The 13,653-nt window shown below is 41.5% G+C and overlaps 1 protein-coding gene across 1 annotated transcript in view; it reads right to left on the reverse strand.

The window, feature by feature from the left end:
- Nucleotides 1-1,616: 1,616 nt before the first annotated feature.
- The window catches only part of LOC114665072 (monocarboxylate transporter 6-like), a 73,404-nt gene continuing 61,367 nt past the window's right edge, over nucleotides 1,617-13,653 (reverse strand). The window contains exon 5 of the mRNA XM_028819446.2: nucleotides 1,617-9,284. Coding sequence (XP_028675279.2) covers nucleotides 9,040-9,284 — 245 coding nt within the window. The 3' untranslated portion in view covers nucleotides 1,617-9,039. The remainder of the gene's footprint in view (nucleotides 9,285-13,653) is intronic.

Consider the following 13,653-nt stretch of genomic DNA (forward strand, 5'->3'; position numbering starts at 1 on the left):
GGTCCCACTGGTTTCTGCCAGTTCTGAGCTGATGGCACTGCTGGACATCTTCTGATTTCAAAGGGTAATAAGCTTGATGTGTCTTTCATCTGCTGCACTAAGTTTCCTTGGCTGACCACTGCGTCTACGATCCTCAACGTTGCCTGTTTCTTTGTGCTTCTTCAAAAGAGCTTGAACAGCACATCTTGAAACCCCAGTCTGCTTTGAAATCTTTGTCTGAGAGAGACCTTGCTGATGCAGTAGAACTACCTTGTGTCTTGTTGCTGTGCTCAATCTTGCCATGACATGAAACCGTCTTCCACAACCTCACCTTGGTAGCAGAGTTTGGCTGTTCCTCACCCAGTTTGAAGCCTCCTACACAGCTGTTTCTGTTTCAGTTAATGACTGTGTTTCAACCTACGTGTGACATTGATGATCATTAGCACCTGTTTGGTAGAACTGGTTGATCAGACACCTGACTAGAATCCTACAAAATCCCTGACTTTGTGCAAGTGGACCTCTAAGAACTGATGCTGGTTTGAAGGCAAAAAGTAGGAACACCAAATATTGATTTGATTTAGATTGTTCTTTTGTTCGCTCACTTTGCATTTTGTAAATTAATAACAATAAACAATCATTATTTATATTTCTGAAAGCATTTGTTTACAGCATTTTTTCACACCTGCCTAAAACTTTTGCACAGTACTGTATATATATATATATATATATATGTATAATTTAATGCTAAAAACAAGAAACCGATAGCAGAAACACGAAATGCAGTTTATAGCATTCCATGCAGTTCTTGCTCAGCGGCATACATAGTACAAACTTCAAAAAGAATCGCAACACGTGTACAGGAACATCGCAACACCGTCAGACGAAAGGACTCACGATCACTGATCTACACGCATACTAAATCAACAGGACATACATTTAACTGGGACAATGTACAAGTAAAATTTAAGGCCAGTACTAAAAGTGCCAGAGAGCTGTCCGAATCTTGGCTATCAAATGAAAACGCCATCAACAGACACTTGGGACATAAACCCAGCATATGCAAACTTAAGAAGAACATGTTCATAATAAATAAACTGTACACCCAATAACCCCCCCCCCCCCCCCATCACACTGACTTAGCCACCCCCCCACCCCCTCCACATAATGTTTTGCTATATATTGCCTTTGATTCTTGTAAGTCTGAGCATTATCCTCTGATGAAGACCCCTGGCACGGGTTGAAAGCTCAGGAATAAAAACTACTTTATGATACGTGATTCATTTTTTTCCCTTTGTGGATCTCCAGCTGCAAATATATTATATATATATGACACTGTAATCGAGCAAACGTAAGGCCCTCGGCCAGGCAGATAAAGTTCTCATTGGCGGATGGACGCCTAAATGGAGGGATCGAAAATTCGCAAACACAGCCACAACTCGCCTATTTTACAATCTTCAGAAGCAGGCAAACCCGTAGAGAATGCACTACAGTATATATAAATTAAAGGTTCAAACTGCAGTCCTAAAATTAACACATTCCCAGGGAGCAATGCACTCCTTGGTGGCCACACTCACATTGTCATTCTCAAGAAATAAATACAAAATGGAAAACCAGCTCTGAAAATCATAAAAGTAAATCCCTCATGTGACTTGACAACAGGCTTCTTTTGGGTGTCAAATCTGCCGGTCTGGAGGCCTTCCTAAAATGAAACATTCTAGCTTCGTGAAATTGGCCACATTTACAATTTGACATTTTTACTTCAGTAAAGGAGAAAAAGTCAGCCACTGATCCATCCCTCCAAATCCACGTCTGCAGTTTAGTGTCGTGGCGGAGGATAGTCCACTGGAAGGGTACACTCACTCACTCATACCGGGCCGCTTTAAGGAGTATGCCACCCAAAAATAATATATATTCATTTTAAATGTTATTTACCTCATGCAGTTTATAGTGACGAAGTGAAGTTTCTATGCACGTTTTCCTGGTGACCAACAGCAAAGAATTATCGAAAGCGTCCAAGAACAAAAATCTTACATTCCTTGTGTCCCGTAATTCATATTTCAAGTCGTCCAGTTGTATGCTCACAATGTCCCAAACATGCATTTTTACTAAAATACTGATAAATAAACCTGTAAGAGCCAATCTTAGAGAGTTCATACTTTAAGTTAAACTCTTATTAATTAGTGTTTGCTTAATTTGAATAGAATATAATTTTCTTGCGTAGATTATGGTATAGCCTTTTATCCCCGTAGTTGAAGTGAAACAGAACCATCTTGGCTATTCCTGTACTACAGTGTTAACTAAGTCCGTTTGGAATAAGCACACTGCTACATGGACAGAAAGACACATCTGTAGTTTGTAAACGAGATAGGCATACAGCTTTTGAACATTTAATACGCGCAAACTTAAAGAAACAAACAAGATAAAGGCCATAATCTGAATTTTCTTTCAACGAGGACTTTTCTTTACTTCGCTCTACCATCTTTTTTCTCTATTTTTGTGTGAACTGTTTTACCTCAAAATTTTTTACTAAACTTTTTCAACAAATGAAAATATTTTGTCTGTGGAATCATTTCAACGTGTCACGCTGTTGCCAGAATCCCGTGCAGCAAAACTAAAGCCACAGAACCTCGCTAATTTTGCGTAAACGCAGCTACATAGCGTCTTTTGGTAAACGTTCTCATGGTTGAAAATGGAATACGCTCGAGACGTGAAAGAGCACTTGAACTGCCGTCGTTACAATTCCGTTCATGGTCACAGGTGGAGTGCTTTGGGATTCATTTATCCCAAATGGTGGACTCGCCTTCCGGCTGTTGAAGCATCGCAGATTTGCACAAGTCTGAGGCGGATTCTCTTCCTGATGTTAGTCTTGCGTGTTTCTCAGCGTACGCTTTTTGTTGACATCACGTGAGGTGCGACGTTAGCCAGTTAATTACTGGCCTGGAGAGGCGGGGGAGTTGGGTCCACAATCCAAATCCTCGAGTGTGTCTGAGCACATATTTTCGTTCACGAGAGTATTTTTCAAAAGTGGCTAATTTAACAATAGTTTAATAACACTAGCATGTTTGGGACGTTGCAAATATTAGACTAGACCACTTCACGTGCGGATTCCGCCAGTGTTTCTCAAACTTTTAGGTGTCGTCACCCACTTTTTCCCCACATAGGCGTCTGTCTGCATGATGCACGCAACCTACCCCCTTGGCAAATCGAGCATGATCGTCAGAGCTTGTTTTTGGGTTGTGGTGAATCGAATGTGTTGAGCAGTGCAGGGGAAACGGGGTCTTCCCTCACTTGGAAAATTCGAGAAAGATTGTCAGAGTGGCAACCCACCGTGACCCACCATCAATATAAACAATGGCAGCCCGTGACCTGACCCAGTTGGTTGAGAAACGTTGGATTAAGCGACACGAGTATTGTGCCGTGTTTTTTTCGTGGACTTTTTGAATTTTGTTTGCTGTTGTCCAGCGTTGCTCACCGTAGCCCCTTGTTCTATCAGAACCTTTTCACTTGGCTCTGCATGAAAATACGAGCGTAAAAATTTTTCACTACTAAGCTACAACTAATAAAATATCATTTTTATGTGGCGTATTCCTTTAAGTTTACATATGCAAGGGATCTGGAATGAAAACTGGAATAAACAGAGGAAAGCTAACGGGGAGAGTTGTATGACATCCACTTCATAAAAAACCAAACTCATTTTTAAAAATGAACACGGACAGGGGAGTCGACTCTGCTCAGGTTTAAGCAATTTCTCCACAGAGAGGCATGCAAGGAATGTGACATTTAATTTACTTGACAAAAATAAAAGTAGAGAATCTTGAGAATACGTCTTTTACGGGTGAAGTTGAGGTTGGCATTGATCAACTAAACAGCATTAGGCAAAGTGAGACCCATCTGCTGCAGGCCTCTGCAACGAGACGACCAGCCGAGTTTCCTCAAGTATTTTTCTTCTATGCTATCAGCACATCTGAATTTCCAGATAAGGGAGAAACGCTGTTTACCACACGATGGCCACGGTGAACAAACACAGCTGTGGCCAATTGTTAAATAAAATCAAACTTCCCCAAGACGTTTGTGACGCCGGAAATGGTCTCAGGGACTTCCCCTGAAAGTGGTTTCTGGCCAGGGTTTTAAAAGCCCCTTTGAGCCAAAGTGCCTCTGAGCTTGGAGTTGGGAAATGAGTCAGACATAAAGACTGTGCTGGCAGGACAAGGAGGAGGTAGGTCAGGTTACAGAGTTTGTGGCAAGTGGGCACACCACCAAATCTGTTAACGTCTGGGTAGGTAAGTCGTGAGGGCCAGCAGAATTTTTATTTTTTCTCTGAGGTTGTTGATGAAGAAGTACAGAGAAGACCAGAAGGAGCTGCATTGTGTCTTTGTGGACCTGGAGAAAGCAAATGAGAGGGTGAGGAGAGAGGAGCTGTGGTATTGTGTGAGGAAGTCAGGAGTGGCAGAGAAGTACGTAAAAGTTGTACAGGATATGAAGTGTGACAGTGGTGAGGTCTGCAGTAGGAGCAACGGAAGTGGGATTACATCAGGGATCGGCTCTGAGCCCTTTCTTATTTGCAATGGTGATGGACAGGTTAACAGACGAGATTAGACAGGAGTCCCCTTGGACTATGATGTTTGCTGATGACATTGTGATCTGTAGCGAGAGCAGGTTGAGGAGACCCTGGAGAGGTGGAGATCTGCTCTAGAGAGAAGAGGAATGAAGGTCAGTAGGACCACCACCACAGAATATATGTGTGTGAATGAGAGGGACGTCAGAGGAATGGTGAGGATGCAAGGAGTAGAGTTGGCAAAGGTGGATGAATTTAAATATTTTGGATTAACAGTACAGAGTAATAGGGATTGTGGAAGAGAGGTGATAAAGAGAGTGCAGGCAGGGTGGAGAAGAGTGTCAGGAGTGACTTGTGACAGACGGGTATCAGCTGTAGTGAAAGGGAAGGTCTACAGGACGGTACTGAGACCAGTTATGCTATATGGGTTGGAGATGGTGGCACAGGAGACAAAGCTGGAGGTGGCAGAGTTAAAGATGCTAAGATTTGCATTGGGTGTGACGAGGATGGACAGGATTAGAAATGAGGATGTTAGAGGGTCAGCTCAGGTTGGACGGTTTGGAGACAAAGTCACAGAGGCTTTGGTTTGGACATGTGCAGAGGAGAGACGCTGAGTCTATTGGGAAAAGGATGCTAAGGATAAAGCTGTCAGGCAAGAGGACAAGAGGAAGGCCTAAGAGAAGGTTTATGGATGTGGGGAGTGAGGACATGCAGGCGATGGGTGTAACAGACGACAGGAAGATATGGAAAATGATGATCCGCTGTGGCAAACCCTAACGGGAGCAGCCGAAAGAAGAAGGAAAGTTATATTTTTAATCAGTCCCTAGTAGTGGGCAGTTTTACAGTGTTAGCCATTATTCTTGCATATTGTAATCTGTTCAGTTAGCCAATGAAATGTGTCATTTTGCTTGACTTCTCATTTAATCAGTCCCTCATAATTATTTCGTTTAATAAAGAAATCATTTTGGGATGGCATGGTGGTGCAGGGGGTCACGATGCTGCTTCACGGAGCCCACATCCTGGGTTTGATTGTCCATGTAGAGTTTGCACATTCACTCCCTGATACTGGGAACTGTGATAAAACTGGCACTCTGTAAATGGCTGGAGCCGCCGGGATAGGCCCAAGCTCCCAGTGATAACGGACTTGACATTGAGACGAGGAAAAGAAACGTTAACAAAGAAACTCGTACAAATAATGCATTTTTTTTAACTAAGCCACAAACATTTTAAACAAAATACAACTGAGTGCGTCTGGACTAAGGCAGATAAAACACAAACGTTTTAATTCTAACTTGTTGAATTATCTAGGCATCTAACTGCAGTTAGGGGTCACCCAAAGCCCCCCAAACCTTACTGGTGGGAATAAATATCAGCAGTGAGAGGTGGGCGTCTCGAGAGTTTGGAACGAGAGGTATAGCTCAAACATTACATTCAATTTAATCAAAAGAAGATTAAGAGGCGACAGGATTGAAGTGCTTAAAACGATGAAGGGAATCAGTCCAGTGAATCGAGACGGTGACTTTAAAATGACTTCATCAAGAACACGGGGACACGGTTGGAAACTTGTTAAGGGGAAATTTCACAAAAACATTAGGAAGTTTTTCTTCACATAAAGAACTACAGACACATGGAATATGAGACCAAGTAGTGTGGTCAGACTTTAGGGACCTTCAAAACTCGACTTCAGTTTTGAGGTTACTTTAGAACACGGGTGTTGGACTCTGGGCCTGGAGGGCCGCAGTGACTGCAGGGTTTTCATTCTACTCCTTCTCCTAATCAGTGACCAGTTTTCACTGCTAATTAACTTCTTTTCCCTTCATTTTAGTAGGCCGGTTTTTAAAGATTCGACCCTCTGGCTGCCATTTAATGAGGAAAAGAATCCATTCAAACAGAAATAAGATGTGAAACAAGCCAACAATTGACCAGCTAAATTGGGGCTTCAAATGCCAACCAATTTCACTCGAACCAGTTTCTTAATGAGAAGCCGATTCTTGCTGTTAATTAAACCCATTATTGAATTCCATGGCTTGTTGCTGCTCTCATTCTTCCACAGCAGACATTTCCATAACTGTTGATTTTTCTGTTTGTTCTAAGAGCATTGTCAAAATGTTTTGGTGACCTGAGAGATCAACCTTACTGAGACCTTCACCTTTCTTTATTTTCAGATATTGTGTGATGGGCACGGGTGAGATGGTCACGTGGCTGGCTCATTTGGTGTCTCCTTATTGTTTGGCTGCTCATTAAGGAAAAGGAGACAACTAAGGGGCCTGAGTGAAGTCAGTTAAGATGAAGGCAAAAGAAGTTAATTAGCAGCAGAAACAGGTCACTAATTAAGAAGAAGGTTAGAATGAAAACCTGCTGCTACTGTGGAACCTCCAGGACCGGAGTTTGACACCCCGTAGATAACACTGGTGGGTTTTGTTGGGATGAATGGCCTGTGCTAGTGTTCTGATGTTCTTTTAATCATTTTGAAAAGTGGTTACCTTATGTTTACATCACTGGTTCTCTCTCTATAGTCCGTTTCTACTGACACACGCCAAAGACCGGCATGTTAGTTTGACTGATGTCCTTTAAACTGGCCCCATATGAGCGAGCATGGCCTACAATTCATTAACATCCCAGCCAGGTTTCCTGTGCTCACTGCTTCCACGATAGGCTCTGGCTCCCCGCAACCTTAATTCATATTACGCAGGACCTAAAATGGATGGACTGACAGAGAAAAATATATTCCATCTAACAGGTTCTGCATCTGGAAAATGTGGGAAACTGTTAAAAATGTGTAGGCCCTCACATTATCCATATGTGCAGGATGAAGGTCCTTGATATTTAACATTATAGTGGGCATTAATTGTGTCTGTTTTTAAAACAACAGTTTAGTGTTATACAAGTTAAGTGCTTTGACCAGGCGTAAACCTTGCAAAGTTTATGCAAACATCATCACGGCCTATTGGGAAAAAAAAAATCAAAAAACAAAACATTCCCAGTCTGTAGTGGTCGACCATCAAGGTTGAGTCAAGTCCGCTTGAGCATTAAAGACAATGCACTTCATCCATTATCCAACCCGCTATATCCTAACTACAGGGTCACAGGGGTCTGCTGGAGCCAATCCCAGCCAACATAGGGTGCAAGGTAGGAAACAAACACAGGGCAGGGTGCCAGTCCACCGCAGGGCACACACACACACCAAGCACACACTAGGGACAATTTAGAATCGCCAGTCCACCTAACCTGCATGTCTTTGGACTGTGGGAGGAAACCCACGCAGACACGGGGAGAACATGCAAACTCCACACAGGGAGGACCTGGGAAGCGAACCCGGCTCTCCTTACTGCGAGGCAGCAGCGCTACCCACTGCGCCACCGTGCCGCCCATGCACTTCATCCTCAAATTTGAAATTGTTACGGGGTCATTACAGGTTTTAATTCTATGCCCCAACACAGCTTCATTTCAACTGCTTGCCACTCATCTCTGCCTCCGAGTGCCATGGTGGTTATATCGGCCATTCGTCATCTTGGCAATGCCTAAAGAAAATGCAATTCTCGGAAGTAAAAAAATGTTTCTGTGAACTTGACGATCTCAGGCTGAAGGGACCATCCCTTGGCGTCATTCGTTCTTTTTTCTTTAATTAGCGGAATATGAACTCTCCGATGATGACTTGACGCTAGGCACTCTTTTCGTAAACAGAAGACGACATTCACAGGTCATGACATTTGGCTGGCAATGATATCAAATTGAAAGGAGTTACCAAATCTAACAAATGTTCATCATACGTTTCTCTGAAAATGTAACTTGGCCTCTAAAAGTGCCCAAGTTATGGCTGAGTACCACACACAAATCATCTTTCACTTCAAAGTCTGCCAGTGGAAAGCTGGAAGGTTGAAGAGTTGAACACCTCCGCCCACGTTTTATCTCGCTTCCACACTGTGGTCAACTTTGGTGTGGGTTTGTAAATTTGGAATTATGGAAGGACGCCAACTGTTAATCTGAAATGGATTTTTCCACAAGGTCACTGAGGCAAAGGTGGGGAACTGTAACAAAATTTCTTTTACACAAAGAATTCCAGAAAAGGCAGTGTAGTTGAAAGCAGCACCATGTGGACCTTCAGATCTCCATGTAATTTTGGATGTTTGGTGAGCAGGACTTGATAGTCTTGGTTGCGTTGAATATTCTTTTCACCAAAAAGATTTTTTTTTACAATCTTGTTCGCTCACATAATGCAGTCTTCAGACAGTCCGAAACATTTGCACGCCCCTCTTCTTGGACACAGCAACCCATCCTTGCAGATAAGGCCTGTGATTTCTCACCACATGATCAGAATATTTCTTCTCATTTTTGGACAAGTTATCTGCTGAAGCACCATGATTGGTAAAGCATCAATGGGGTTTCTACGTCATTGGATTTATTATTACGGTATGATGCCACTTGGAGAGGGCGCTAAAATAATTCTACGTAGACCAAAGCTCACTGTGGTGAAACGCTTTCCACATCAGACATCTGTAGTGGCTTCAAACGCTGGTGATGTAGATCGTCTCTGTGCTTCTCCTCTGCACAAGGACCCTTTCCTGCTCCATCCCAGTGTATTGACATTCTGGTGAGAAAACTGGCGAGTGGTCCTGTGTTGTGCTGATCTTGCTCTCTTTGCCCTCTAAAAGGTAGGTGGACACACCCATGAAGACTGCAGAGGATGCCACTGCGGCGCTGCAGGCGTAGAATACGTACTTGTACTCCAGGGTAGTATCCACAATGAGGCCTGAAACACAGACAGATACAGTTAAGAAAGCAAGTCTCGTAGGCTTGCCGTCAGCCAATTACTATTAGAACGGAGACATTCTGGGAGTGTCACGACATTCACCTGAAAGCGTTATTCATTCGAGAATCTGGATTTTTGTACTTTCTGTACAAAACCAATGTTTCAAGGTAAAATACAGTGTCCTATGGGCAGCTTGGTGGCGCAGCTGCCTTGCAGTTAGGAGACCTGGGTTCGCTTCCCGGGTCCTCCCTGTGTGGAGTTTGCATGTGGGTTTCCTCCCACAGTCCAAAGACATGCAGGTTAGGTGGATTGGCGATTCTAAATGGGCTCTAGTGTGTGTGCCCTGCGGTGGGCTGGCGCCCTGCCCGGGGTTTGTTCCTGCCTTGCACCCTATGGTGACTGGGATTGGCTCCAGCAGACCCCCGTGACCCTGTGTTCGGATTCAGCGGGTTGGAAAATGGATGGATGGATGGGATACAGTGTCCTCCATAATGTTTGGGACAAAGACACCTTTCTTATTTCATTTGACTCTTCTGTTTGTTTGTTTGTCTGGGTCAAATCTTGCAACTGATTTTAAACCCACTTTTGACAAAATTTCTTCAAATTGTAATACGTGTTCAGTATCGATCACAATACAATAATCTGTCAAAACTGATCCAATTACGTAACAAACTTCGCCGTAATCAATGGTTATGAGATTCCAATTAACACACACAACAAGGGCGGAGAGAGAATATAGTGAGGTATAGGAGCCTACAAGTGAGAGACGCATTGGATTGCCCCTACTTGTCTCTTTCCAGTGAGTGGAGTGGGTAAATATGTGTGCCAAGTTTACTTGGTTACTCTTGCGAAGGAGTAGCCATGATGATCACGGTGAGGAAGCATTGCTGTAAGCTTGCCGTTCTGTCGTCAATATTTTTTTCGCCACGACCTGAGCGCTAATCCCATAAGATCCTGAATAGAAAAATAGAGCCTAAAATATCATTCTTTTTAGTATTCAAACAATTCTCCAAAGAAGATATATTATGTAAAACTTTTTTTTTTTTTTTTATTTATTAATTTTTATTAATGATTCCATACAAATAGATCAATTTATAACCAAACAAAATTGAAGACAAATCAAACCCCACCACTGAGAAGGAGAGCTTAGCCAAAGGAGAATTGCTTAGGGCCTTTTAGTAAGGCAACAATAAACAAAAGAAAGGGAGAAATAAATATACAAGTAAATAAGAAATGGAGAAGGGAATTATGTAAAACTTTTAAAGAAGCTTCCCGTCCATGAAAAATGATTAAAGAAAACTCATTGGCAAAATACTCAAAAACTAAAATGTAACAAAATATTTAAAACATTTTTTTTAAGTAAAACGATTTTCTTTAGTTATAAATGCAGTAAAAGCAAAAAATATTTTTTTCTTTAACCGCAATTTTCATGGTTATACAGTCATATGAAAAAGTTTGTGAGCCCCTCTTAATTCTTTGGATTTTTGTTTCTCATTGGCTGAGCTTTCAAAGTAGCAACTTCCTTATAATATGTGACATGCCTTATGGACACAGTAGGATTTCAGCAGTGACATTAAGTTTATTGGATTAACAGAAAATATACAATATGCATCATAACAAAATTAGACAGGTGTTGGGCACCCCAACAGATATATGACGTCAATACTTAGTTGAGCCTCCTTTTGCTAATATAACATCCTCTAGACGCTGTCCTCCTATAGCCTTTGATGAGTATCTAGATTCTGGATGGAGGTCTTGTTGACCATTCTTCATACAAAATCTCTCCAGATCAGTTCAATTTGATGGACAGCCTGCTTCAAATCATCCCATAGATTTTCGATGATATTCAAGTCAGGGGACTGTGACGGCCATTCCAGAACATTGTACTTCTCCCTCTGCACGAATGCCTTTGTAGATTTCGAACTGTGTTTTGGGTCATTGTCTTGTTGGAATATCCAACCCCTGCGTAACTTCAACTTTGTGACTGATGCTTGAACATTATCCTGAAGAATTTGTTGATATTGGGTTGAATTCATCCGACCCTCAACTTTAACAAGGGCCCCAGTCCCTGAACTAGCCACACAGCCCCACAGCATGATGGAACCTCCACTAAATTTGACAGTAGGTAGCAGGTGTTTTTCTTGGAATGCGGTGTTCTTCTTCCGCCATGCAAAGCGCTTTTTGTTATGACCTGACCAAATAGCTCAATTTTTGTCTCATCAGTCCAAAGCACTTTGTTCGAAAATTAATCTGGCTTGTCTAAATGAGCATTGGCATACAACAAGCGACTCTGTTTGTGGCGTGAGTGCAGAAAGGGCTTCTTTCTCATCACCCTGCAATACAGATGTTCTTTGTGCAAATTGCACTGAATTGTAGAACGATATACAGATACACCATCTGCAGCAAGATGTTCTTGTAGGTCTTTGGAGGTGATCTGTGGTTGTCTGTCACCATTCTCACAATCCTGCCCATATACCGCTCCTGTATTTTTCTTGGCCTGCCAGACCTGTTGGGTTTAACAGCAACTGTGCCTGTGGCCTTCCATTTCCTGATTCCATTCCTTACAGTTGAACCTGACAGTTTAAACCTCTGAGATGGCTTTGTGTAGCCTTCCCCTAAACCACGAAACTGAACAATCTTTGTTTTCAGATCTTTGGAGGGTTGCTTTGAGGATCCCATGCTGTCACTCTTCAGAGGAGGGGGGGTAAACGTTAACATTTAACATTATACAAAGTTATTGTCTTTTTTTCACCTGCATTATTATCATTCTTTAATTTAATATTATTTATTGTATCAGTATGCTGCTGCTGGAAAATGTGAATTTCCCATTGGGATTAATAAAGTATCTATCTATCTATCTATCTATCTATCTATCTATCTATCTATCTATCTATCTATCTATCTATCTATCTATCTATCTATCTATCTACTTCTTCACTAAAAATCTTTGTGCGGAAATCACCGCAGTACTCAGATGTTCCTAGGAAATGAAAGACAGACCACTGTTATCTTTTTTAGTGAAAGGAGAGTACATTATTATGCAGGCTGAGAGGGTCCCAAACTTTTTCATATGACTGTATGTGACTAAATAAAATCGTGGGGCGCACATAAATTAATTCATTCAATCAATTAACAGAATAGCTACCTTCATCATAAAATATAAAAAAACAACAACATTGTAATTCCCCACCATGCTAAACAAGTTTAAAAAATTGTTTGAATCAATTAATTTATGTGAGCCTCACGATTTTATTTAGTCACGTATAACCAAGAAAATTGTGGTTAAAGAAATTTTTTTTTTTGCTTTTTAGCGCATTTATAACTAATGTAAATAAAATCATTTTACTTAAAAAAAAATCATACATATTTTTTTCATCCCTCTGCTCGACAGTTTTAAATTACAAACCTTACAATTCCAATGTGATTAAAGTGCACACTGCAGTCTTCATTTTGGTCGCAACATGAAGAAGTGACAACACTTTTACTACATGGTCCCCACATTTTAGGTCACCATAATGTTTGGTGTCACAGGTGTTTGTGATTCCTCAGGTGTGTTTCATGGCTTCATAAGATACCTTGGCTTGCTTCTACCCTTTGGAGTCTGTACTTCAACATGAGGACAAGAGTTGTGCCAATGAAAGTCAAAGAATACTTTTTCCACTCACAAATATGTAATATTCGGTCATTTTCCTCAATAAATAAATGACCAAGTATAATATTTTTGTCTCATTTGTTTAACTGGTTTCTCTTTATCTACTTTTAGGACTTGAGTGAAAATCTGATGATGTTTTAGGTCTTAGGTTTTATGCAGAAATATAGAAAATTCTAAAGGGTTCACAAACCTTCAAGCACAACTGTATTACTCTACCAAGACAAAACAGGTGCCCTGAAATGAGGGGGACCATGTAGAAAAATGTCTGCAAATCCCTTTAAATGAAAGCCTGCAATGTGCACTTTAATCACGCCTGAATTTATGTTTGTCCTTCTGTCACCTCTTTCCTTGTGTCAAGATCCTATGTGTTACTTCAGCTGGCATGTTACTCCCCTGACGTTGGTCAAACCTTAGCGGTTACAATATGGGCCAACAGGATATAAAATGTTCCAGTGTGAAAAACCAGAGAGCTGAACAAAGATTAACGAGAATTACAGCCTAAAGAGTCCACCTGTGGTGACGCAAAACCCAAACTTGTGAATGGGACCATTTTGAAAGACATTTAAAAAGGAACTAACAAAGTATCACATAAAAGTACACGTTCAAAGCCAGGAAATGTAAATGACATGTGTGCCGTCCTGCAGAAGCTTTTGAACAATTCATCATTTCTTAGATGTGTTCTGCTCCTTGGCAATCTGTCGCATGAAATAACCTTCA

This window comes from Erpetoichthys calabaricus, chromosome 14, assembly GCF_900747795.2.
Source record: "Erpetoichthys calabaricus chromosome 14, fErpCal1.3, whole genome shotgun sequence".
NCBI lineage: Eukaryota > Metazoa > Chordata > Cladistia > Polypteriformes > Polypteridae > Erpetoichthys > Erpetoichthys calabaricus.